At 66.6% G+C, this 25229-nt stretch overlaps 2 protein-coding genes across 3 annotated transcripts; both read right to left on the bottom strand.

Moving 5' to 3' along the window:
- Window positions 1-394: 394 nt before the first annotated feature.
- Window positions 395-2679, bottom strand: APRT (adenine phosphoribosyltransferase). The gene is made up of 5 exons (XM_045987354.1): window positions 2519-2679; window positions 2314-2420; window positions 1239-1372; window positions 956-1034; window positions 395-749 (listed from the first exon to the last, which is right to left on the bottom strand). Exons 1-5 carry the CDS (start codon window positions 2596-2598, stop codon window positions 607-609), a joined length of 543 nt encoding a protein of 180 aa, XP_045843310.1. The 5' UTR covers window positions 2599-2679; the 3' UTR covers window positions 395-606.
- A 255-nt stretch (window positions 2680-2934) lies between these two features.
- Window positions 2935-25218, bottom strand: GALNS (galactosamine (N-acetyl)-6-sulfatase). Of its 2 annotated transcripts, XM_045987351.1 has the most exons (14): window positions 25052-25218; window positions 19647-19770; window positions 19071-19145; window positions 18523-18625; window positions 16081-16224; window positions 15075-15141; window positions 14871-14998; window positions 14415-14554; window positions 12568-12671; window positions 11591-11727; window positions 10775-10877; window positions 7347-7468; window positions 5594-5711; window positions 2935-3836 (listed from the first exon to the last, which is right to left on the bottom strand). In XM_045987351.1, exons 1-14 carry the CDS (start codon window positions 25166-25168, stop codon window positions 3750-3752), a joined length of 1569 nt encoding a protein of 522 aa, XP_045843307.1. In that variant the 5' UTR covers window positions 25169-25218; the 3' UTR covers window positions 2935-3749. The 2 variants fall into 2 exon arrangements, with proteins under 2 accessions (XP_045843307.1, XP_045843308.1); XM_045987352.1 differs by lacking the exon at window positions 19647-19770 and having other exon boundaries at window positions 2936-3836; window positions 25052-25167.
- Window positions 25219-25229: the final 11 nt, after the last annotated feature.

The raw sequence follows: 25229 nt of genomic DNA, 5'->3' as shown, positions 1-25229 counted from the left end.
GCAGAATGCCCCTGGGACGTCCATGTGGGAATCCCGGATGGCCCAGTGGGCTCGTTGTCCCCCGGGCCCTTGGAGGGCAGCAAGCTGCTGGCTCAGGATGGAGGGTCGGCCCTGAGGCTCGAGAAGCTAGGAAAGCCATGGACATGGTCTCCCTGGAGCCCCAGAACCAACCAGGCCCAGCAACACGGACAGGCACTTCCAACATCTAGAACCTAAAGACAAACTTGTGAGCTGCCCAGGAGCGTGACCTGTTGGAGCCACGACTGGACGGCAGTTTGGGCAGCCCTGGGCTCCTGCCTGTTCTGGGCCACAGGAGGTCCGGGCAGCCGGCCAGGTGGGATTCCTGCCCGTCGCCCCACGGCCCTGCCCCAGCACCTGCACCAGGAGCAGCCACTGTAACGAAGCGGTTTATTCACGTGTCTGGTGCGCGCACCGGGAGGGCCTGGGCCCCGGCCTGAACTGCTGGCTCCAGGCCTTGGCACCTCCAGATCAAGCCATAGGAGGGACCGCGACCACGGCCTAGGCACTTCGGAAAGGCAACTGCACAAAACCGTTAAAAAAAAGTCCAGGCAGATGGCAGGCACCCCCTTGGTGGCCGCGGCGGCGTCACTCAAACTGCAGCAGTGAGAAGAAGGGCACGGGCGCCAGCCTCTCCCTGCCCTTCAGCGAGGTCAGCTCCACCAGGCTCACGCACTCCAGCACCTCGGCCTGCAGCTGGCCCAGCAGCTCACAGGCTGCCCGCATGGTTCCTGGGCGGGAGGAGAGGGGGTCAGCATGCTGACGCGGCTCCCGGCGGCCCGGGCAGGGTCCCGCAGCTCTGTAAGCTGGACAGTGCTGGCCAGTCTGCTTCTCAACCCCCCCGCGAGACACATTCTTCCAGCCCTGGAACGCCCCCCCCCCCCCCCCCCCCCCGGCCAGGCCTTCCTTTGGTGGGGGGGCGGGGGGAGACCCTCACCGCCAGTGGCCAGGAGATCGTCCACGATGACCACCTTCTGCCCTGGCTCCAAGGCGTCTCTCTGGATTTCCAGCTCCGCCTGCAAAAGGGAAGCGGGCGCATGGTCCGCCTGTGTCCGGAAATGGCCTGGGAGGGGAGGCTGACAGGAAGCGACAATCTGGGCCCCTGGTTTCCCGGCAAGCCTGGACACAGAGGCTGAGCACCAACCACGGCAGTGCCCCTCGACCCCACGACTGTTCTGGGGGACGCCGGGGGGGAAGGCGGCCGTGCCCAGCCCATTCACCTTGCCGTACTCCAGGCTGTATGAGGCAGACACAGTGGGGCCAGGCAGCTTCCCTCGTTTTCGGATGAGCACGCAGCCCAAGCCAAGCTCCTGGGCCAGGGACGGGCCGAACAGAAAGCCTCGGGAGTCCAGGCCTGTTGGCGAGAGCTGCGGTGTCAAGGGGCCGCTGTGTGGCACAGCAGCCCGAGATCCCCGTGAGCCAGTGCTGGAAGGGGACACCGAGCCTTTGCAAAGGCACAAGGCTCCTGGCTCTGCCGGCTGCAGCTGAAAGGCCAACGACATCACACTCTCAGCAGCGCGGACCAGCACCCGCCGTGCACAGGGACCCTGGGAGGTGGGGTCAAGGACCAGGTGTGCCCCGCACCGCCTGCACGTGCAGCGTGCCTCGGGGAAGTGACCTGACTTCCCCCGTCAGCGCAGCTGCCGGTCTAGCGGGGCTGGCTGGGACTATCCTTAAAAGCAGCATCTGCCTGGAGCGGGCAAGCCGGGTCCCCACGCCATCCAGGGGTGCAATGGGGGTGGGCTTCCCCGGCCCAGAGGACTCAGCCAAGTGGAAAGCTGTGGTCCCTGGGGAGCCCTGGGAACCCCAGGGGAGGGGGCTTGCACAGGGACCAGACCTGCCAGGGTGCCGCGGGGAAAAGGGAAAGGGCTCAGGGCACTTCAGGGGAGAACACCAGCGTGCTTGCCCCGTGGACTCTGGTCGGACACTCCCTGGGGCAACCGGGCCGCGGGGCCCCACGTGTCCGGAGCTGGAGGCCAGGAACTTGGGGCGGGGACGCTACCATCTGCCAGGCCACCCAAGGCTGGACCCACCCTCCGCCGCACCCTGCGGCGCAGCGGGTCCGTCCTTACCACCCATCCAAAGGTCACCACCCAAACACCCGCGCGGCGTCCCGCATGTCCCCCGGGGGCCGCCCCCAGCCCCTCCGAAGCCAACGCGCCGCGTCCGTCCCGCGTCCGCCCGCGGAGGAGCGCGCACGCCGCGCTCACGGTCTCCTGGCGCAGACCCCGCGGCCCCGGACACCCCAGGGCGCGGCCGCGGCAGGGCGGGCGGGGCGTCCCCGGGTTCACTTGCCCACGACGTAGTCGATGTCGCCGCCGTGCGTCTGTCTCAGGTGGCGCGCCAGGAGGCTGATGGACGCGCGGAAGGCGGCGGGGTCCTTCAGGAGCGGCGAGATGTCCCTGGGGCGCGCGAGCGGGCCGGGTGAGGCCGGGCGTCGGGCGTGGGCCCCGCGTCCCCGCTCCCGCCCCGCGCGCCCCCGCGGCCGCCCCGCCCGCACCTGAACAGCACCCCCGGGATGGGGAAGTCCGGGAAGCCGCGGATGCGCCGCGCCACCAGCTGCAGCTCGGGGTCCGCCATCGAGCAGACGGCGCGTGTCTGCGAGCGGGCAGCGAGGCTCGGCGGCGAGGGGGCGGGGCCGGCGGCTCTGCGCCTGCGCCGGGCGCCCGTGGGCGGGGCCGCACCGTGGGGCGGACTCCCCGCCGCTCGCCCGGACTACCGTATTTCTCCGAATCTTGGGTGCCGAGGTGGTTCCGGCGCGCGCGTCCGCATCTGGGGTGGCTGCGCGGCCGGGGGGCGACCGCGGCGTCCGCGCAGGCCCGGCCGGGCTCCCGGGGAAGTGCCGCGGGGCGGGGCCGGCCCCACGAAGAGTCCGGGAGGAGGAAGGGCCGGGGCCACGCGAGAGCACCGCCCCGTCCGCGGAGGTGGGTTGGTGGCTCGGCCGCCCCGAGGCGGGACGCAGCGAATTCCACCCCGGCACCCCGCTCCCCTCCGGCCGACTTCCGCAAAAACGCAGCTCTTAAAAAAGAACCCCCAAATGCGCGCCCTTTATTCTAAAGCTTCTCTTGGTCATTCCCCAAGTCTTGCAGCGGCGCAGCTCCGGCCTCGCAAGCGCCGCGGGCGCGTGGACACGCCTCTACCGAAGGCGGCGACGGCTCGCTAGGCTCCCCGCGCCAGGCAACACTAGGAGCCCCGGGGAGGAGGGTTGGCAGGGCACCCGAGAGGCACCGACTCGCCACAGGGTCCTGGGGTCAGGATCCCTAAGGAAGGGGGAAGGTCAAGGTCCCCACTGGACCAGGCAGGTCTGCCTTGGCGATTGTCAGGATCCCCTTCTGCCTTCACAATCCCATTCAGTGGGGCGCAGGGGCCCTGTGCACAGGACCAAGGGGCCAACACGGGACTGGCGGGGCCAACTGTGACGGTGAGACTCAGGTCGCAGCCCTGTCCTCTGGGTCCCAGGATGGAGGCAGGGGTCTGGAGGAGGCCGGCAGAGGGAGGTCGGAGGGCAGCATTCAGCTCTCAGGCTATGAAGCTGTGGGTCCTCATGGCAGGGTCGGCCGGACCAGGAGGGCTGAGGGACGCCAGGGCTGGGTCTCCGGCACATGGAACCAGCAGGTCCCGCTGCTGGCTGCCGATGAGGTCTGTTGGTGTGGGCACCGCCCGAGGGCAGCCGGGGCTCAGGGCTCGTCCAGCAGGGAGCGCTGAGGCCAGAGTCCTCCTGGTCGCAGGCTCTAGTGGGGCCAGGGGCACTTCTCCGGGACGGACTCCGGGGACGGCAAGCACTTCCCTAACTTTTCACAGCCCGGGGGCGCCCAGTGCTGGTAGTGAGAATTGAGAGAGAACAGCAAGTTACTCTAAGCACGTCTGGGCTCCGTAGTGGCCAGAGTCCTGCCCCGTCCCATCTCCTCCTTTGGCCTCCGGGTGTGAGCAGCCACGGCCCAGAGCCACACTTCAAGAAGGGCTGACCCGGGAGGGCCCTCGCAGCCTGCTCAAGACCCTCCACAGAGAGCTCCCCGCCGGTCAGCTGCAGGGAGAGCGGACCTGTTCCAGTGGAGCACGGGGGGCCCCTCCATAGGGCCGTATTCTCCTGGTCCGGAGGAGGGGGCCTTCCCTGCTTCACCATGGCCTCCCACTGCCCACGGGGGTCTCTGCGCCTCAGTAGGGAGACTCCAAGTCACTCTGGAGGCGTCCCCCCAGAGCGGGCCTCACAGGCTGTCCCTGAATCAGAGTATCGAGGGCAGTGAGAACCCCACTGAAGGTCTCTCCTGCCCTGGATGGCATCACATGGCTTGTGGCTGCCCGGGCGGGGAGGGGGCGCTGGCCAGGCTTCGGAGAAGAAAGCTACTCTCGACCTTGGACACAGAGCAAAGCACAGGGTGTGTGCAGAACAGACTCCGCCCAGCCAGCCGGACTCGGGGTGGGGAGCCGGCGTTCGACTCTGCGGGCTGCGCCACACACTCTGGGCTGCCTTCAGTTCACTTGCGGGACTGGGGGGGGGGGCGGGTCCAGGGGTCAGGCAGCTGCGGTCACGCCCCGGCCAGTTCCCTCCACCCCGCCGCCCGCTACATCCCGCAGTGGGGAGGGACGCGGGCACCACACACACTGCCTGACAGAGGACGTGCTGGGGTGGGGACAGCTCGCCTTCCCAGTGGGATTAAAGGCGGAGCTTGGAGCAGGCACGTAGGACTCTCAGACTCCTGGGACCCCAGGCACCTTGGTGGTCCTGAGACGGGTACCTTCCTGCTTTACTCTGTGCATTCAGAAGGCAGACCACCCCACGGAGGGAGGGAGGCAGCCCTGGGGGCTTCTGCCCCGAGCGTCCTTCTGTGGGGAGCTTCAGGACACGAAGCGGCAGGCGTGGACAGCAGCGACAGGCCACCCCACCCTGGCCCTGGCTACCGAGGCAGCCCTGCCCGCCCTAGGATCACGCTCAGCGCCCAGAACACGCGGCTGACGCCCGACTCTGCCCCTGGTGTGCTCCCCCCACGCTGCCCTGGCCCCTCAGAGCAGACCAAACTCCACACAGGGCAGCGTCAACGGTGCCCGGCTGCTCTCTGAACCACCATGCGGGGCTGCGGGATGCGCGGCTCAGGGAGAGGGGCCGTCAGGCCAGGAGGCTGGGCCACAGCATCCTGACGGTGCTTGGTGGGCTTCGCAGCCAAAGCTTCGGATACTGGGACACCTGAATGACCCATGTCCGGAGCAGGGAGCCAGACACCCTCAGTTCCAGGGAAAGGACCTTCAGGCCATCAGTCCACTGTATTCACACCCCAAGTGGGAGGCGCTTGGCCCACACCTGTCCAGGAGCCAAGCAACTCCCCGCCACCCCTGCAGGGTCTGCGCAGAGCAGCAGGAGGGGAAGGGGTCCAGCCCGCAGCCCCGGCAACCTCTGGAGGCCCACGGTCTACCGGCGTCCTGCCATACTGCCCAGCAGTCGCCTCCACTGCTAGAAGTCTCTGCAACCCCAGACAGCTCCCAGTCGAGGAGCAGGGAGAGGGTGTGGGCTGCGCAGACGTTCCACGGTCCCCGGGACAGCCTCCCGGCACTCGCGACCTGTGGCCCCTCAAGCACTCACCATGACGGCCCGGTTGCACACGTTGAGCTGGGGCTGTCCAGGGACCAAGGTCTCCTGGTGCTGCCGGACGGCCAGGGTGACCCCGCGAAGGGCATGCAGGTACTCAGGGCTGGCAAAGCTAGAGGCAAGAGGACCAGGTCACTGAGGAGTGAGGCCCAGGCTGGCCAGTGGGACAGGCCACTCAAGCAGCGGGGGAAGGGGCCTGGGGAGCGAGGGGTCCACCCCCCAGTGGAGCCACCAGCCGGTGGCCCCTACCTCTGTCCCTCTGTGCACAAGGCCTGGCATGCACCTCAGGAACTGCCCCACAGACGAGGCCGCAGGCACAGCGGCCATGACCCCTGACTCAGCGTTTGGGGTCCGAGCCCCAGCCAGCACCACCGAGGGCACCAACAGGACCATGGGCGCCCCTGAGCAGACCTGGGGCCTTCCCGCTTTCCCAGTCCCTCTGGCCCAGATCTGTGTGGCAGGAGCAGGGGTCCCGCCCTGCTCCCCACGGTCTCTGGGTCTGCAGCCGTGGCATTCCCAGGTCACCCCGAACCTCAGGCCCTCCACTCCACCCTGCAGGCCGCGCTCTCCACACACACGGCTTGCAAGCTTTTCGGAGCAGGCCTCAAGACCCGTGTCAAGTCTTTCCCCTCCTCTGGCCAGATGCACTGGGAAGGACAGGCTTAAGCTAAGGTCGTTCATCTCAGCAGCAAGGTCCACCTGGCTCTCATCCTCTGAAGGACGGGCACATGTGTGACTTCTGGGTGACGCTGGGGGCAGTCAGGCTGCGGGAGGCCTCGTGGGCAGAGGCGCGGCCTGTGGCTCCCCCAGAACCAGGCCCTGCCATCGGCTCCCATGGCCCTGCTGGGTGTTGGCTATGAAGTTACTTCCGGGGACAGGAGAGGGGCTCGGACTGCTTCCTCCCAGCCTCCCCCTGGTTTAGCTTGATCCCCAGCCCCACGCGCACACGGCCCTGGGCTCCACACCTGTGGCTGCTGATACCCGCGAGGAGCTCCCAGCTCCCAGCGGAAGGTGTCCTGGAGCCTCCGAGACACGTGGCCACAGACTGGGGTTTAGGCCCCTGGGCTCCCTTCCCTCCCAGGTCTAGAGGCTGCGGCCGAGATCCAGGCAGGAACGCACCTCCCGGGGAAGTGCGTGTCCCTTCATCTCTGCCTCCAATTTCATGTGGCCTCTCCCCCATGTGTGTCCCCTCTTCTGTCTCCCAAGGCTACTCTCTGGAGGCAGGGCCATCCTGATCCAGGATGACCTCCCCCGACCTCGCCTTCACTGTCCCCACGAACTCCCCGCGGCCAGTAACGCCGCGTGTGAGGTTCTGGTGTGGGCAGGCGCGGGGCCTGTCTGTCTCCTTCTCACGGTCCCCAGCCTCTATGCTGGGCAAAGGGCCCGGAAGTGTCTCAAGCGTCCCGGTTGGCACCACAAGGCCCCGCCTCAGAGCCTCGCCGGGAGAAGCCCCGGGGTGGATCTTTCATGCTGGTGCTGCCCGCCGGGCACGGAGGGGCTCGTCCACCGCACACGCAGAGGCTGCTCAGGGCCGGGGTCACGTAACTGGGTCACATGGACCGTGGTGGAGGGACAGAGACCAGGCGGATGGGAACACCTGAGGAGGCAGGCTGCGCACACGTTTGCAGAGGCGGACACAGAGGACCTCCCTCTCCCCGCCGCGCATCTCCAAGAGCTCAGGACGTGCCTTTACTTGGCAGTGCCCAGCCCGCCAGTGAGCGCCTGCCTTTGCTCGGGGCCGGCTCACCTGAGGGGGAACCTCTCCCCGGGGTCCCGTCCCAGGTGGAAGATCAGGGGCAGCTCCGTGTGGTCCTCCTGCGTGTGGGTGGTGACTCCTGAGACGTTCTGCCCAGGGCAGAAATCGATGCCCTGAAACGGGAGGCCGGGAGGGCGGTGAGGGCTGTGTGTGCGTGTGGGCACGCGTGCGCCCCAGGAGCCCAGAAGGCAGGGACCTCGAGCTCCCCGAGGCAAGCCGGCCCGTCTCACTCCCACCTGCTACATCCCTAGACATGCCACGAGAGTGTCCCCGGGCTGAGCACGGCGGAGGGCCGGCCTCCTGTAGGACGGCGTCTCTCCCACGCCCTGGCTGCCGAGCCGCTGAGCCGTCGTGCCTGTGTTTTACAGTTTTATTTTTTATTTTATTTATGTATTTGACAGAGATCACTAGAAGGCAAAGAGGCAGCCAGAGAGAGAGGAGGAAGCAGGCTTCCTGCTGAGCAGAGAGCCCGATGCAGGGCTCGATCCCAGGACCCTGAGATCATGACCTGAGCTGAAGGCAGAGACTTAACCCACTGAGCACCCCAGGCGCCCCCGTGCCTGTGTTTTGTATCCTGCCGGCAGCCCCTTCTCAGGGCAGGGAAGTGATTTTGTTTTGTTTTGTTTTGTTTGGGTTTTTTTTTTAAAGATTTTTACTTATTTCTTTGAGAGAGAGAAAGAACACAAGTGACGTGAGGGGCACAGGGAGCCGCAGACTTCCGGCCGACGCAGGGCTTGATCCCAGGACTCTGGGATGCTGACCTGAGCCCAAGGCAGACGCTTACCAGCTGAGCCCCCCAGGCACCCCGGGGGAATAAACCTCTTTAAAATATTTTAGGGGCACCTGGGTGACTCAGTTGGTGACGTGTGTAACTTTTGATATCAGAGTTGTCTGAGCCCCACGCTAGGTGTAGAAATTGGTTAAAAACTGAAATCTCAGCAAAAAAAGGAAAAAAAGTGCTACCAGTTAAACAAACTGTTCCAGCCCGTCTGGGGGCCTGCCTGTCACCGAATTCCGGAGCAAAGCAGCCCCAGCCTGTGCGGCTCAGCGCTCCCTGCAGGCCGCCCGGGAGCCAGGACAGGCCCATGGTGGCAGCCCAGGCGCCGGGAACAGCAGGGCCTGATAGACGCTACTGCTGACGTGTCCGAGGACACAGGAGAGCAGACCATGTGCATCGAGGCTCAGGTGTATGGCCCCAGCCCCCCAGACAGGCCCAGTTCTGCAACCTCCCAGGCTACCTCTGCCCTCGGGGCTCCTTTGGGGGGACACTGTGGGACAGGTTCAGCCTCTGAGGTCAGTGTGTGGCCCGAGCCCCATCCGGGTGCTGGGACGGCCCTGGCCTCCCTCCCGAAGCTGCTGCGCTCACGGCCTGGAGCTGTGTCCCCAAGGCTTGCGGGCTGTGGGACCCCGACTCGGGAACAGGAAAAGCCAGCCGTACCCCGAGGAAATCCTGACACCCCGGTGAGCCCAGGGCCCCTCAAGCAGCTTAGCTCCAGTCTTCAGCCAACACAGGACATGGCCTAAGGGAGGGTCTGGAGGGACGGCTGTACAGAGACGGGTACACCGGTGCTCACGAACCCCAGAACTGGCAGCCGGGGAAGGCTTTCTGCAGGGGCCAGTCCAGTCGATGGGCGCCCCCACACCCCGTGTCCAACCCCCCTGCGTCTGTCACGGACAGCTGGTCAGCGAAGCAGGTAGCATTCTGCTTTTCAATAAAGCAGGGAGGTTAGGAACCCGTGAAATTCCACTTGTCCGCACTGAGCTGTGACTCTTGAGCCAGAGGCTGAAAAATAAGGAGGCTCGAAGCCGGAGAAGCCAGTGACGCGCGCCCAAGTGGGTTCCAAAGTGGGTGACCCCTTGACCTTCTGGGAGTAGCAGTGCTGGAGAACACACGGGGATCTGACCCCAGGAGAGCCCACAGCCTCCAGCACGAAAAAGCTGGCCGCTACCAGTCTAGACAGAAAACACAAATCCTCACCTGGCTGCGAGCCAAGGACACTGTTCACCAGCACCGGGTTTCCCTCACGACTGCTGTCCCCTGGGACATCACAGCCAGGCCAGCCCACGTGGCCCCTTCTCCCTTGGAGCCCAGGCTGCACCCGACCCTCCGCAGCCCTGGCCCTCGGAGCCGTGCACAGAGTCTGAGTCTGGGAGTGGCCCCAAGCGCAGGGGACCACGGGCGCATGTGCAGCCACTTCGGCTGCACCACGGGCTGCCGCAGGGAAGCTGGTCTGTCCCCTCTCCTCGGCCCTCCCCGCTCAGCTAGCCCTCGGGGAACGGAAAAGCCTGACCTGGGACGCGGCCGGACCCCAGGGACAAGAGTATAGCTGGGCAGCGAGCAGGGTCCACGCCGGGGACCACAGACCCGCACACCCCCGCGGGGACGCAGCCCCCGGCCTCTCCCTTAGGCTGGGAGCCGGCCTGGGCCTGGCTGGGCAGCCCCAGCCGGGCAGCCTGATGACTCCTGAACGAAGCCGGCCCTGGCACGTTCAGCTCCTGGAAGGGCCATCAGAACAGCCGGCGGTGAGCCCACTCCCCTTTGGGCAGCTGCCTCCCGGGATGGACTCCCCCGGGGGAAGAGAAGCCCGTGCCTGTCTCCTGGGAACTCAGAAGGGTGCCAAGCGAAGAGCCCCGAGGGAGCGGGAGCCACGTGTCCGGGGGAGGAGAGCGGCCTCTCCGGATCTTTCCGGGCCCCACCATAAATACTGTCAGCCCAGGTCACACAGGCTACGGCTCCACCTGCAGAACCTTCCAGGCTTTCCCAGCCCTCCTTCTGAAAGAAGCTCCCGCAGCTCTTCTGGGGTCCGGCCTGGGTGGAAGCTGGGACGGGTCTCATTTGGGGCTGCCTGAACCCTGCCCCGAGAGTCCCCGGAGCCCCAGGGAGGCCTGAGGTGTGGCTCCTGGAACACTGCCCCCATGCCGCCTAGACACTTGGGCCGCAGAAAGCCCCAGGAGGGAGCAATGAGGCCACACAGCTGCCCCCAAGCCTGCACAGCCAAGCTCTGGGTTTTCGGGGGCTCCTACGACCTCTTAGCCTCTGCACACCTAAAGGGCAAACCATGGGCAGGCCTGCCTGACAAGACATGGGGCCAGGTGCTGAGGATGGCTGACACTGTACCTGAAAGGCGGGCGGGCTCAGCTGTGGGCAGGGGCGGGGACCCTGGACTCGAGCTGGAGGGCTGAGCGGGCCGGCGGGGGAGAGGACTCTGCCGTGCCCTGTGCTGAGACTGGTCTGGGAGAGGTTGGGGCCCGCTGCCACAGCGAGTCTGCGGGCCTACGAGTCAGGTGGCGAGCACGAGAGGCCTGGGGCCACCTGTCCTCCGCAGTGGCCTCTGGTCCTGGTCTGCTCTGTCCAGAGGCATCCTCCTAAAAGCGGGGTGGCGGGCCTGCAGAGCCCATGGTGCCCCAAGCCCCCTCACCTGTCTGAACTCCTCCCAGGAATTGGTCCAGGTCCAGAAGTGGGCCTTGTACTGGCCGAGGGTGGCCGCCATCAGCGTGTTGCCGCGGTAATAGAATATCGGCCTGTCGCGGAGTGAGGGAAAGGGTCAGGAGGCAGGAGAAACGGGTCACAGAAACGACCATGCTGGGCTCCCACTGGGCACAGTGGTGAACAGGTCCACTGGGCCGCAGGGGGTGGTCGGGCCCCTGGGTCCTTGGCCCCGGCGTGAGGCTGGCGGCGGGCAGGGAGGCTCTGGCCCTCGGCTCCGGGCAGACCCCGCCTGCGAAGCCACCACCGCCGCACTCCCTCCCCCGAGTCAACACGTTCTTGTCCAGGCTTCGGGACAGAAAAGACAAGCACGGTCGGAAGCGCCTGACGCCGTCTCACCACCCCAGACCCAGGCCTCAGTGGCTCTGCGGTGGGGGCGGCTGCCTTCCCAGCCATGAGACTTAGTGTCTCACAAGCCATGTTCCTCGGGCAGCCTGGAAAACTGATTGTCTGAGCACAACAGCAGCTGGTCTCAAGCTGGGAAGAAGCTGGGTCCGGCACCAGCGAAGCCCCAGCCAAGTCCGGGCCCCAGGGGTCTGGGCAGCCGGACACTCAGGCAGAACTCCCTCCAGCCCGAGCCATGGGCCTGGGCGCCGACGCCCCAGATGCTGGGGTGGTCTCGGAGCGCCGGGGCTCTCGCTCCTCAGGTCCTCCCCCTGCCCCGAGCCGGCCTGGGGAGGAAACAGCCTTGTCAGCCAGGCCTGGCTCTGTCCCCTGGTGTGGGGCGCTGGCGCCCGCGGGCACGCACCTGTCCGTCAGCTGGCCCCACAGCACGGCAGGCAGCAGGTCCAGGCCGTCTATTATTCTGTCGCTGGGCGGGGCCAGGCCCGCGAGGGCCAGGCTGGTGGTGAAGAGGTCCATGACGCTGCCCAGCTGGTGGCTTACCTGGAAAGACAGGACGTGGGTGTACCCGGGGAGCCCCGCCCTGACCGGAGGGCAGCCGGGGGCCACGGACAGAGGCCTTCTCTGCCCGACACCCACACGCGGGTGCACACGCCCTGGGCCCAGCCCCTGACCCCGCTCCAGGCGGGGAAACGGATCCTCCCCTGAGAAGGAACCAGCCCCGTGACGCTGTGAGGGGCTCAGGAGGCCCGGCCGGTCTCCGACCTCCGGCCCAGCGGAGGAGGGTGTCGTGGAAGGCACGGAGCGCTGCACTTGTGACGGAAACCACAGGGGACCCATGTCCCTTGCAGTGTTGCTGTGAGGGCTGCACCGATACCAGTGTGCCCGGGGGCGTCGGAAGGGGCGAGAGACCAGTTCAGAGACCGTGAGAAGAGTATTTCAAAACGGGAGCCCTAAGACCCCGTATTCCCCAGGAGTCTGAACCAAGCTGCCCCGTGAGCGAAGACCCTGCGTGTGGGTTCCCGGTGGAGGGAGGGCAGAGCAGGGAGATCTGGGGCAGGAAAGGGCTCCACTGGGAGGGCCAGTGGCCGGCGGGAGACTCTGTGGCCAAGCAAGCTTGTAGGAACTCAGCATGCCCTGTGCCTGCCGGGTGTTTGTCATGTCCATTAGCACGCTAAAGCTCTGACAAGTCCTGCAGAAAAGAAACCTGCTTAACTTAGTGGAACTCAGGACCGCCACGTTCGCTGCAAGGCAGCCTCGTCACCGGACGGCAGGTGCTAACACCGCCCCGACGCCCCGGTGCCCGCCCCACCCGGCCTTCGCCAGCCGCCTCCTGGCGTGGAGCGGGCAGTCTGAGCTCCAAGAGCGGCCCGCGTCACTCACCTGGCCCGCAGGGACTCGGCCGGGCCACCACGCGATCGCAGGCTCCCGCATCCCACCTTCAAACGTGGTCTGCTTCCCACACAGAAACGGGCCGTTGCTACCGCCTGGGGAGACAGAGTCGTCGCGCGTCAGCCGCCGACCCCGAGTCCCCAGGGCGTCCACCCTGCTGGCCCGCTGCTCTCAGGAGGGCTCCGTCACAGACTGCCCCCAGCCTTCCTGGGTCCACGGGGTGACGCTGCTGAAAGGCCCAGCCACAGAGTTCGGGCCTCAAGGTCAAGATCAGATGCCTGGAGACGGTCAGCCAGTGACACTGTGTCCCGGAGGCAGCGCGCGTGCTCAGAAATGGAGACTGTGACGACTGCCCTTAGGTGGGGCTGGGACACAGGTTCCTGGGGAGCAGCTCAGTGGGGTTCACGACTGCCTGCAGGGACTGTGACTTACATGTTCCTGTCCTTGAGCGTCCCCTCTGTGTGGGGATGGGGGGTCTAATCAAAACGTGTCCCCCCAGTGCCAGCAGGGGGTTGGGGACGGGGCAGGTTCGGTCCTGAACCACACACATGGGGAGCACCGGAGGGCAGATGGCCCCGGCCAGGCTGGCTCCCTCCCAGAGCCCAGCGCGAACGGTGGTCGCTGCCACCCCCGCCTGCTGCCCCGGGTGCCCACGAGCCCGGCCCCCGGGGGGAACAGGAGAGGCTCTTGCTCTGACGCAGGACCCGCACCCCGGCTCCCCGCGTTAGCGCACAGAGACCCCAAGAGAAAAGCAAGGAAGGGTGCATCCGGGCGACAAGCGAGCGAACACGGGAAGACAGAGGCCCAGGCAAGGGCATCGCAGGGAACAGCAAGGACGGACGCGGCTCCTCCCTGGGCTTCACGGGGCTGAGACGAATGGAATGACGAGGCCCGACTGCTGTCTACCTCTGCGTTGCAAGCGGCGAGGCGAGCCCACGGACTTGCGTTCTTACAAGCAAGCACGTGGACTGCGTGTGTGGGAAGCGGCCCCCACTTCAGGCATGAGGACGGGGCACCGCTGGTGGTCCTGGCAAGGGCCGCATGTCGGGGGCTCTCAGCGCGGAGCTGGGAGGCGCGGCAGGGACTGTCGCGTGCAGCCAGGCCCCGGGTCTTTGCGGGGAGGGATGCAGGGGCCCTGCCCTCACCTCTGGGACCAATGGCAGTGTGCGGAGCGCCTGCGTGAGGATGAGGTCCCTCCTGGGCCGTGAATGGCCCCATGGGGCCCCAGACCAGCTGGACCCAGACCCTGAACTGCTGCTCTGTGCCAGCATGATTCCTTCTCAGCCTGAACCTGTCTGTACCCACACCAGCTGCGGGGCTCCCCCGACCGCACAGTCCCCTGGCACCTCCCTGCCGAGGCCTGTCCCCCTGGGATTCCTGCTCCCCGTGGCCTTCCTTCCAGAGCCCTCTGAGTGACTCAGGGCCCTGCTGAGGCCCCAGTACCTTAAAGGAAAATGGGACAAAAAGATATGGCACCATGACAGGGGAGGGGGAACAGATACGCTTACAGGACACCAGGTGGAACCCCTTGCTCCCCAAGGGCAACAGCCCGTGAGTTTGCTGAGCAGCCTCGGCAGGGTCACGGCCCTGCGGCGGCTCCTCGCTGAGCCAAGCCCGCACTCTGGGGTAGGGGCTGGGTCCAGGAGGCCTGGAGATGCCCCAGCCAGTCTCCTGGGCGACAGTCTTCCCACTGGACGAGGGCCCTCAGGAAGGGAGCGGGCATCTCCCCCATTGGACGGGGCCCCTAGGAGGGCTGAGTGGCCCTGATGGAGCCTCAGAGGTCTCAGTGTCCCAAGGGCAGCCCCATCTGGGGAAGCGAGGCTGCTTGGAACACTGGCCTTGTTTAGGAGCAGAAATGAGGGCAGCGCCGTTGTCGGAGGTGAAGAAAACGAACGTGTCCTCTGCGATCCTCAGGTCCCGGAGAAGGCTCAGGATTTTCCCAACACTGTCATCAATCTCCCGGACAGCGTCCCCGTACCTAAGGGGAGAAAGGGCGTCAGTGAGCAGAGAAGTCACGACTTCGGGGACGGACAGCATACCAGACGGGCTGGCTTCAGAGGAGAGGGAGAGGAGAAGTCCAGTTCCCAGAGTTAATCCAGAACGGACCCGCTGCACCACGGCAACCCTCCTCCACACAGACCGGCTGACGGGCGGCTTCGGGGAATCAGGGGAGCGGCCATCTCTTCCCGCGAGGGTAACTGACACCTAATGGCCGAGTGCCCCGTCCCTGGAGGCAATCAAGCTCAGCTGAACTCTCCGGGTGGGGGTCCACGTCCCTAGCACCAAGGACTCACCGCCCTCGCTGGCTGGTGCCCAAGAAGGGCCGGGACGCATACACGGGCGCGTGAGTGGCGTCGATGGCCCAGTAGAGGAAGAAGGGGCGCCGAGCCGCGTGCTGCCTCTGCACGAAGTCCAGTGCTTCCTGCGGGGAGACACTGCCTTGCTCGTCTGCCCGGAGGCCGGCCTCCCCGCGCCCGCCCGGCCCACGCGTCGGTCACCTGCACGTACACCTGCGTCAGGTTGGCCTCCCCGGTCTTCGGATCGATCGGGAATTCCTCGTAGTATCTGAAAGTAACACAGACCCGACAAAATCCGCCTCCCGGAAGCCAAGCGAGCTCCTCCTCCCTGATGTCCCAGGAGGGTACTGCCCCGTTCACAGGAGGAGGGAAACACGGCCGGGTGCGCCAACGACCCAGAGGCGTGCGCCCCTCCAGAGGCCCCGGGCGGGTCGAGGACAAGGCCCTACGGCAGCCCCACCTGGGAGCAGCGGCGTGTGAGGACACAGGGAGGCCAGCGGGCGGCAGCTCATGGGCACAGGCGCTCTGCGCTGGCCGTGTCTGCAGGGCACGAGCATGCCAGGACCCCCGAGCCCCGCTTCCAACGGGGTGCGTTTTCCCTCAACGAGGCTGTCCTGGAAACGCACGGGCCCAACCCGCTTTCCGGCCCCAACGCGAGAACTTCTACCAAAAACGTGAAGCAGCACTAAAGGCGGGCAGGGAGGACAGTGAAGCTGGACGAAGCTGGAGACAGAGCGGGGCGGGCGGAGCGGGGCCACACTGTGGTGCCATGAAGGCAGGCGGGAGGCCAGACAGGCGCCGGGGAGCCACGTGTTTGGGCAGCAGAGCTCCGGGCAGGCTCCCGAAGAAGGGAGCAGCCCCGTGGGCTCCCGGCACACAGCCACAGGCCAGCCTGGTGCAGGCGGACGGCCTCGGAGCCGGAGCCCAGGGCTGCCCAACGGCTTCAGGAACCAAAGCTCAGGAGCAGAACACGGTGCTCCGTGACACACCTCGGGGGTCCTAACCTCTCCCACGCTAAAGTCCCCTGTGGGCAGCTCGAGCAGCAGCCCTAGGCCGTGGTCCTCCTCGCCCGCGGCAGAACCACCGGCTGACAAAGCTGAGCCTGGGGAAGGGAGGCCGTTCCAGAACCAGGACCCGCCCCCAGAGCAGCACCAGAGGGCAGGGCTGAGCTCAGCCGCAAGCGGGGCGGGGCGGGCGGGACCGTTACCTGCCGACCATCTCCCAGTCCCTGTACACAGGGATGTTGGGCCTGGCCCTGTTGTCATAAGGTCCAAAGTGACAGTTGGGGGACCCGAACCACTCGTCGAATCCATGCTTCAGGGGGTGGAACTGGGGCCTATGGCCCAGATGCCTAGAAACGGGAACCCGCACGCTTTAGGGATCGCTGCTCAGGGTACCCCAAAGTCCTGCGCACGGACAGTTCCTTGTGTGTGCTGAGCCCCAGGCGCCCCGAGACGTCCTTCTCCAGGTGGGTGCCAGGACCCCGCCCACCCCCGCCGACAGCCCACGGCCCTGGCCACAGCGGGTGTCCGGGCACAGAGGGGCGCTCAGGCATCCCTCCGGAGTGCGGCGAGGGCGCAGGGAAGACACCCGGTGAGCTCACACCAGCCAGAAGCCACCCGGAACTCTCCGCACTCCGGTTTCTTCCTTCTTCCATCTCTGGGGACGGTTTTGTAGCTTCTGCCTTCTCCGGGATTGGGAGGAAGGCGACACCCCAGGGAGGTGGTCACCAGCCCCTCGCAGTAAGGTTTTCGGGAGCCTCTTCCCGCGGTTACGGATTATCACGCCCCAAAAGACGGCTGTGCGGCCCTGGGGAAGCTGACCATCCGGCCTGGCCTCATCACAGCCTGGACGCTCCAGGACCTGCCAAGGCTGCGCACTGACCCAGCACCCAGGCCCAGCTCGGGGATGGGTGTGCCCGCGGGGTGACCAGGGCCAAGCCGCTCCCCAGCCCAGGCTCTCCGGACTGCGGGCATCGCGACCCTCCCTTCGTCAGGTCGGCCCACAGGAGGCGGCTGAGGGAGGACCCAGCAGTTCGAGCCGGAGCTGTCTGCCCCTCAGAGCGCACGGCGCGGGCACACGGGGGTTTCCACTCCGCCCAGGGCTCTTGGGGAGCACAGTAGCTCTACGGGGCCAGCGGGCTCCCACGGGCCTCTCTCGGCCACGAGCTGGAAAGCAGGGTCTCCCTCCTCTGCTGCCCTGGGGAGGCCTTGGAGCAGGCGGCCAGGAGACCCCGGGGCCTGCTCAGAAGTGTTCTGCTGGCCCATGCAGATGCCCAGGCTCTGGTCACTTGGTCAAGGTGGGGGTGGGCAGGCCACATGGGGCCACAACCGAGGTGCCCAGTGCCGGGGTCTAAGAAGGTGCTGGTAAGTGTGACTCTTGGGGCCTCGGCTCCCACGGCTGGTTCTCGAACACTCTGCCGCCCGACTGCCGCGTGGCCACGGTGGACTCTGGCCTCTGCAGGGCCTTCCCCCGGGGGCAGGGGCAGGGGCGCTACAGCGGCTGCTCGCTGCAGAAACCTAATCATCCCTCTGTGCTCTATGCTCCCTCTCCGCGTCTTAGGTCGGCCTGGGCCGCTGCTCTGCACGGTCACATCTCCGCACGCCCACGGCGCTGGCCCAGAGGGGACACGCTGGCTGCGCACACACCGGCCAGCTCAGGCGGCCTCCACCCGACACCCGCGGCCGACCGAGGCGCTGCTGTTGCTAGGCGGGTCGCTCCCGACAGCAGTGGGGCCAGCGCCGCCTGCCGGTGAGCCCGAGCGGGTTGCAGTCCCTCGGGACCCCGCAGTCCCCGGGGACCAGGGCGGCCGCAGTGGGCTCTCACGTGAGTCCAGCCTCCACTCACCCCAGACTCGCTCAAGCCACGGAAGTCGGGCTCCGTGGCACTGGGCTGGGAGGAAGGTCAGTGCAGGCCACAGCCCTGGGACGGACCCCGCCGAGACTGGGACTCCCCCCCTGCCCCCCCACCCAGGAAGCCTGCTGGACCCAGGGTACGGCTGCCGGGCCGGGCATCACAGGGCCCATCCCTCCCATGGGCTCCCCACAGAGACGGCCCGGCAGTCTCCCCGGGCTTTCTGGGCAGTGCCCAGGACTGGGCTGGGGACAAGCATTCCCAGAGCTGTACTTGGCCGCCGCCGCCTCCACGCGCCGCTCGGCAGGACGGCTCCTGACGAGGCTCGGGAGCGAGAAAGCTCTCGTCAGGCAGCCCCTGGATCACCAGGATTCCCTGACGCTCAGTGTCCTGGGTTCCACGGGCCCCCACGGCCGTGACCACAGTGCTGTGCACGGGGCGCCCGTCCTCGAGAAGGCAGGGCCAGCAGGTGCAGGAAGACTAAGGGCAGAGGAGCCACGGTGCCGCGAGGGACAGGCACGGACGGCCGGACATCGGAAAGGCTTCCCGGGGAGGGTGGCCTGGCTCTCTTCCAGGAGCCCCACAGCTCGGGAGCGGGAGCAGAGACCCTGTGACCTTCCCATCTGCCTCCCGGGCTGCACACCACGGGGGCCTCTGCCATCGTGACCGCAGGGGCCTCACGATCCCCCACCAAGGGACCGTCCTCTGCCTGCCGGATGCCCCTCTGCGTCCCCCCAGACAGCACCCTGCACTCGCCCGCCGGCTGCGCACGCCCCCCAGGAGCGTCAGAACTCACCACTTGCCCACGATCTTGCTGGCGTAGCCGGCCCCCTTCAGCAGCTCGGGCAGCAGGCGCTCCTCGGCCGGGATGCCGCCCACGATCTCCTGCGGCGTGTAGGCTGCAAGAGCATGACCGGCCTGGCACGGGCTCCCTCTGCTTCCTACCCCGGGGCACGACTGGCCTGGCACACTTCCCGCTCAGAGCCGCAGGTGCTGGGCCGCCCCGGGCACAGGAAAGCAGCAGGGAAGGAGCCGCGAGCGGTGTCTGCCCAGGCTGTCCTTGGCAGAGCAGTGGTCGAGAAGGAGCCCGGACTCTTCACCAAGTCCCCGGGAGGACCAGCACTCAGCCCGTTTCCTCTCCACTGACGACGACGCGTGTTTCTGGCGGCGGCCTGCTCTGAAGGACGGGCTGCCCCCACACACAGCCTCGGAGCCCGGGCAAGCAGCTGGCGCTCACAGAGCTGGCCAGCGGCCGCCAGGTCGCACAGGAGAACGGTGGCAGACACCCCCTCCCGCCTGGGCCCTCGTCCCCCTGCTGCAGGTGCTGCCCGCGGCACCGCATACCGTTTCTGGCGTGCCCGTTGGTGGTGTAGAAGCCGGTGCGGATGGGCAGGCGTCCGGTGAGCAGAGCTGCCCGTGCTACAGCGAGGAAACAGAAACGTCGTGAGCGTGCCGTCCCACGCCAGACCCACAGCCAGCTCGCGATGCTCCTACTCCTGCCGGCATCTCCAGAGTGACGGCCTAGCGGGCTACGTGCACGGCACAGCACGGCCCCCAACACCGGCCTTCCTTCCCTTCCCTTCCCTGGGGGGGCACGTAAGGAACCTTCCCAGCACGAGTGGCTGTCCTGGGAGGACGGGGCGCTTGTCCCGAACCACCCAGAGCCGCTGCGCTCTGGGAAAGAGGAAAGCAGGAGCCTCCGGTAGCAACTTCTGCCTCCAAACCCCTGACACGCTCCGTGTCCTTGGCGGCCTGTGACAGCAGGGAGCCCAGCTGCCCCAAAGTGCTGGGACCCCGACGGGACAGGGCTAGGGCTGCCGCACCCACCTGCACCCTGCTGGTGCTCTGCTTGGAAGGAAGCCGGGAGGCGCCCGAGCGTGGGTCCCCGCTCCCTGTGCCTACGGGCCAGCCCCAGCTTACATGGCGAGCACAGCGGGTTGGCTGAGTAGAAGTTTGGGAAAAGCATCCCTTCTGCTGCCATCCGGTCCAAATTTGGGGTCTCTCTGGAAGGTTCTCCATATACTCCCAGGTCGCCCCACCCCATCTGCAGAAGAGAGCATGGAGACGTGGCACAGACCTCCTTTCGTCTTGGGGGAAGCGTGAGAGCTCAGCCAGGAGCTGCCCGCCTTGTGCCCCACGAGCCACCACGCTCTCAGTACACCCTGGTGCCCGGCGCGGGCCATGGGCACCGTCAGCGGCTTCGTGGCCGGCTTAGCGGGGACGGCCACGTGCTCGCCGCTCCTCAGCCTCGGCCGCACCTGTGGCTCCCGGGGAACCGGCAACCCGGGATACGAACCAGCACACCACAGGAAGGAGCGGGTGCGCAAACGGAGACCGAAAACACACGGTGAGGCCCCCACCCGGGGAGACGCAGCGCGGCCACGTGACGGGCTGTTGCACTCCCAGGTCTAGCTGCGAGAACGGGACACGAGCGCCAGGCACAACGACACAAACCACACGAGTGTCCACAGAGGCATGACTGACGGCCCAGAGCAAACGCACCAGGCATCCGACGGCCGCTCGGTGGACACATGGACCGCAGTCCAGCCGCGCCATCCGGCCGAAGGTCACGTCCACTCAGAACCTACGCACGGCCCCGTATGTGGAAACACAGGTGAAGGGGAGCCTGGGTGGCTCCGTCAGTTAAGTGTCTGACCTGATCTCAGCTCAGACCTTGATCTCATGGTCGTGAGTTCAAGTCCCGAATGGGCGCCCGGCTAGCGGAGCCCACTTTAAAACAGACGCCGCTGGTGTGACCGGCCTGGAAGCAGACCCACGGGACTAAGGCAGACCCCAAATCCAGTGCAGAAGAACAGGGAGCGACGGGACACAGGCACAGGGGGCACGGGCTGAGGGACACGGCTACACACGGGGACCGCCGGGAGCCGGCGGTGGCAGGAAGGACCTTCCTCCGGAGCCTCGGGAGCCCGCCCTGCTGCCCTGACTTGGGCCCTCAGAATCGGGGCTGGAGAGTTTCCTGTTTGTGGTCAGTGGCGATGCCCTGGGAAGCGGCACAGGCACACTGGACACGGCTGGGCCGGGAGCCAGGACGCTGGGGCCAGTGTCAGCTACGAGGACAGTGCGCTGTGGGGTTCCGTTTCCGGAAAGGGCCAGGACAGGCAGCTCCAGAAGGCCGGGAGGTGGGTCGTGGGAGCCGGGGAGAGGAGGCAGGTGCCTGCCGAGGGGCCGACGAACACGGCCTCAAGTGGACTGTATGCGGCTGCACCGGGCGCTGAGCTCACGAGAGCCCGCGGGCCTGCCCAGCTAAGCCCGTGACACCAGGCCGGCAGCCGGCACACCGTCCCCGCACCGCTGTCAGCGGACTGCAGGCCCCTGCGGGCCGTGGCCGGCTCTCCCGAGTCAGCCGGCAGCCGGTCCCTTTGGCCTTTCAGCTCCGGATGCCCCGGCACGGCTTCTTCTGATGTCTCTGAAACGGCCGCTCTGCCTGGTGGCCACAGGCACTGGCACCGAGTAAACCCCCGAGGCGGCGCGGCCACAGGAAGGATGGAGGCTAAGCCGGAGGCAGACAATGTCCCTCAGTGACAAGAGTCTGTGAGGCCCTGCACAAAGCCGCGCACGCAGGGACGGGGCCCACGTGCCCCAGTCAGGTGCGGGAGGGCCCGAGAGCTCGGTCGAGCCTGACCCAGCCGCAAACAGTGCAGGCGGAGGCCACGGGACTCACTTCCCGTCCTGGGGCCCGGCCTCCCCCCCTAGAACTCCGAGACTACTGCGAGAGCTGTTCACTGCTGGCTGTGAGGGGTCACCCTGGGCCCTCAGACGCACATCAACACGTGTGGAAGGACACGCATGGTCTGCTCAGCGGCTCAGGGGCTCCCGCTGGGGTCCCCGCCTCCAGGCCCACCGCACGCCCCCCAGAGCAGCTTCTGTTCAGCCCAACTGCACTCCCGCAGCCGTACAGATAAAGAACCAAGACACAGTCAGTGTCCAGGTGCTCGGGAGCGGGCCTCTAAGCCCCTGCCCACCCCAGCCCTGCCAGCCGCGAAGAAGGGAGCAAAGTCAGCTCCGCGGGAGAGACCGCTGTCAGCATCCTCTGAACTCAGCACACATCCGTGGGGGACCCGTCTGGTCCTGAGTGCGCCGAGGAATGGTGAGACGGCTGCCGTCCTGGCCTCTGACAGGCGCCCCCAGGGAAGCCAAGGGACTGGTGAGCCCCATCACCACTGCCCCCTCATTCTGCCCCCTGACCGGCCCTCCCCGGTGAGCCTGGCTCCGGAGCGACCCACGCCGTCACGCAGGGCCCTGCACCGGGGCCCGGCAGGGTGGCTGAAGCCGTAGCTGCAGGTCCGGACCCAAAAGCCCCCACGGCCCCGGCCCGTCCAGCAGGAGAGCCAGGACGTCTGCTTCTGCCCGAGTCACTGTGAGTGTGTTTTCTGTCGCTTGTCACCAAGATGTCCGAACTAACCTGCGTTTGCCAGCTAGGACGCAAGCTGTTGTGACGTCTTTGCGTCTCGGCTGCGAACAACCCCAAAGCCACAAGGAGGAACTTGCACAAGAGAGGCCTGGCCCCAGTCCTGGCCCCCCGGCCGGCTGTTACAGTTCTCTGCTGCCTGGCGTGGGGTGCCCAGGGGCGGGCTGGGGGCTCCCCACAAAGTCCCCGAGAAGCACACCCTCGGTGCTGGTTGCGCAGCACCGCGGAGGACCTCTCCGGCCTGAGCCAACGCTTGCAACAGAAACACCACTTGCACGTTTGCCTTTTCCCGCAGCCCCATCCGAGAGGCACAAAGAAACCGAAGAAACGTGAATGTATTTTAACTCTGTGTACCCGAAACACGATCCTCTCAACACACCTTCAAGACGAAACGCTCTTGGCGTTGGTGAGGAAGCAGCAGGCGCTGGCTGTGTACCCCGCGGTCACCGCGGATGGGAGGACAGGGCGGGCATCAGAAAGGCCGAGCAGCTGGCAGGGTCTGGCCTGCGCAAGGAGCCTATTCAAGGCGGCCTCCTCCGGGCTCAGCCTGCAGAAGCCGCGCCCTGAGCCAGAGAGCACGTGCGTCCAAGACGGGTTATCTGCGGGTGAGCGAGGTCTCCCGGGCTGCTGCCGGGACGGGGTCTGAGGACCCTGGCACCAGCTTCAGAAGCAGCGCCCCTCTGAGCACGCCCGTGGGATTAGAGAAACAGGGTTACGGTTATTCCCAGGAGAGAACCACGGACAGCTGTCCGGCATCTTTCAGCACAATCTAAGAATCCTCAACTTTTCACAATAAGAAATTGTTATCTTGGGGCGCCTGGGTGGCTCAGTGGGTTAAGCCTCTGCCTTCGGCTCAGGTCATGATCTCAGGGTCCTGGGATCGACCCCACATCGGGCTCTCTGCTCGGCGGGGAGCCTGCTTCCTCCTCTCTCTGCTGCCTCTCTGCCTACTTGTGATCTGTCTGTCAAATAAATAAATAAAATCTTAAAAAAAAAAGAAATTGTTATTTTAATGATAAAGTTACATATTTTTAAGATTCTTATTTATTAGTCAGAGAGACAGCGTAAGAAGGAACCCAAGCACAGAGAAGCTGGAGAGGGAGAAAGAGGTTCCCCGCTGAGCAGAGAGCCCGATGTGGGGCTCGATCCCAGGACCGGGGATCATGACCTGAGCCAAAGGCAGACGCTTAACCGACTGGGCCACCCAGGCGCCCCCCCCAATAATGAAGTTACTGAGTCACAAATTCTACGTTCATTTCCCTGAACTAAGTCTTAGGAACCAGAGTGTTTCACAGGCAGCTCTCCTCAGTGCTGAGCCCGGGACAGCCGGGCAGCCGAGCAAGGCTTGTGGCCCTGGTCCAAAGGCTCCCGTGAGGCTCTCTGCCGGCCTTCTGGGGGAACCCTGAGCAACTTTTACTGAAAATACTTCTGACTCGAACTGTGGGCGTTTCCACAGCAACTGCTTCTTCAGCTTGCCACGGTCCAGTTCTCCCCTGCTACCAGGGGCTGGCGTCGGACCCCACAGGCCGGGCGCGATGCCACACTAGTCCTGCTGCAGAGGCCGGCTGGGAGGCCCAAGCCTCTGCACTTTTCTTCCTTTTTTCTTCTTTCTTCCTTTTCTGTACATTAGCTCCACACCCAGCATGGAGCCCAATGCAGGATTTGAGCTCACGACCCTGAGATCAACACCTGAGCTGAGACCAAGATGTGGGTGCCTCACGGACTGGGCCACCCAGGTGCCTCCCGGGCGTCCATACCTCTGGTGGAGCCCAACGATCTGCTGTGCACCCCGGGACGCGCCGTGTTTCCTACGACCAGTTTGTCATAAAGGACGTCTGGCGGGAACAGCAGACGGAGGAGACGCCCAGGGCGAGGTGAGGGTGGGAGGTCCCACCGCCAGCACCCCGTGAGTTCACCAACCTGGGAGCCCTCAAACGCCACTCGTTCGGGTTTCGGGGAGGCCTGGCTACAGATGCTGGACTCGTCGCGCCGTCGGCCCTCAGTGACGGAACCCAAGCCCCAGCCCGTGGCCTTCCCCGGAGGTCAGGGCGGTGCTGAAAACTGCGGAACCAGGCCTCAGGCTCTCTGCAGACCCGTCCGGAACCTCTCCAGGGGCCTCCACTATCCACCCAGGCACGCCGACAGCGTCGTGGCGGGGTCCTTCAGGGTTTGAGGAGCGCAGGCCAGCACAGGAGACAGGCCCTGAGGGGCACCAAGCGCCGGGCCTGCCCCTGTGCTCCCGTTCTACCCCGACACCTCACGCCACGTTCAAAACCTGCAGTTCACTGCCAACCTCTGTGATCGAGTGGCGGGTGACAAAGTCACAAAGACAGCGGGACGGCTCCGTCCCCTGCCTGGCACCCCACTAACCTCTACAGGGCCGGTGGGCCGGAGGGACGGGAGCGAGCCCCCGCCCCAGCAGCGGAGCCAGACAAACCTGACCCACCAGAAGTCCCAGCCACCCAGAGCCCGACCGGGGAGACAGCAACAGCCCCCGCAGCGCACGTCCTGGACGCCCCGCAGCCCGGCCTGGGTCCCGTCAGCTCTGCACCCAGTCCCGGGGGGAAGGCAGGGGGCCCCGGCGGTGCTGGGGAACTGGTCCGGGCCATCCGCAGTCGGTCGCGCTGGGAGAGGGGGCAGCCCAGCGGGGCCCCCCAGTCCGGCGCTGCCGGGGCAAGACCGCCGACGGCCCACCAGGGTCTAGGGGGCCGGTGGGCGCCGCGCGGGCCCTCCCTCCCGTCCGCCCCGCCTGCGGCCCTCCGCCGCCCCCCCGCCCCGACGGCGCGCCCCCGGCCCCACCTCCTCGCCGCCCCCCCCGTGCGGTCCTTGTCCCCAGTCCCCCCGCCCCCCCGTCGCCCGGGGCCGTCCCGGGAGCCCGACCGGCGGCCGCACTCACGTCGTCCATGAGCAGGAGCACGACGTTGGGGGGCCTGGGCGCGCCCACGGCCGCGAGCCCGGCGGCGCCCAGCAGCAGCAGCAGCCGCCCTCCGGCCCCCGCGGCGGCCCGCGCCATTGCACCGGCTGCCGGAGCCTCGGAGCCCGCGCGCGGCAGGAAGCGGCGGGCGCGCGGCGGC

This window comes from Meles meles, chromosome 19, assembly GCF_922984935.1.
Source record: "Meles meles chromosome 19, mMelMel3.1 paternal haplotype, whole genome shotgun sequence".
NCBI lineage: Eukaryota > Metazoa > Chordata > Mammalia > Carnivora > Mustelidae > Meles > Meles meles.
Note: the sequence above shows the minus strand (reverse complement) of the source record. Positions and strands in the feature narration are given on the sequence as shown.

Bases quoted from the DNA above. Each gene is read 5' to 3' on its own strand.
- APRT (XM_045987354.1), bottom strand. From the start codon at position 2,598: ATGGCGGACCCCGAGCTGCAGCTGGTGGCGCGGCGCATCCGCGGCTTC. The intron at 2,421-2,518 runs GTGCGGGCGGGG...CGCGCGCCCCAG, and splicing joins ATCCCGGGGGTGCTGTTCAG to GGACATCTCGCCGCTCCTGA. The intron at 1,373-2,313 runs GCAAGTGAACCC...TCTCGCCAACAG, and splicing joins CGACATCGACTACGTCGTGG to GCCTGGACTCCCGAGGCTTT.
- GALNS (XM_045987351.1), bottom strand. From the start codon at position 25,168: ATGGCGCGGGCCGCCGCGGGGGCCGGAGGGCGGCTGCTGCTGCTGCTG. The intron at 14,555-14,870 runs GTGAGTCCTTGG...TTCTCCCCTTAG, and splicing joins GGCACCAGCCAGCGAGGGCG to GTACGGGGACGCTGTCCGGG. The intron at 11,728-12,567 runs GTGAGTGACGCG...CTGTCTTTCCAG, and splicing joins GCCGAGTCCCTGCGGGCCAG to GTAAGCCACCAGCTGGGCAG.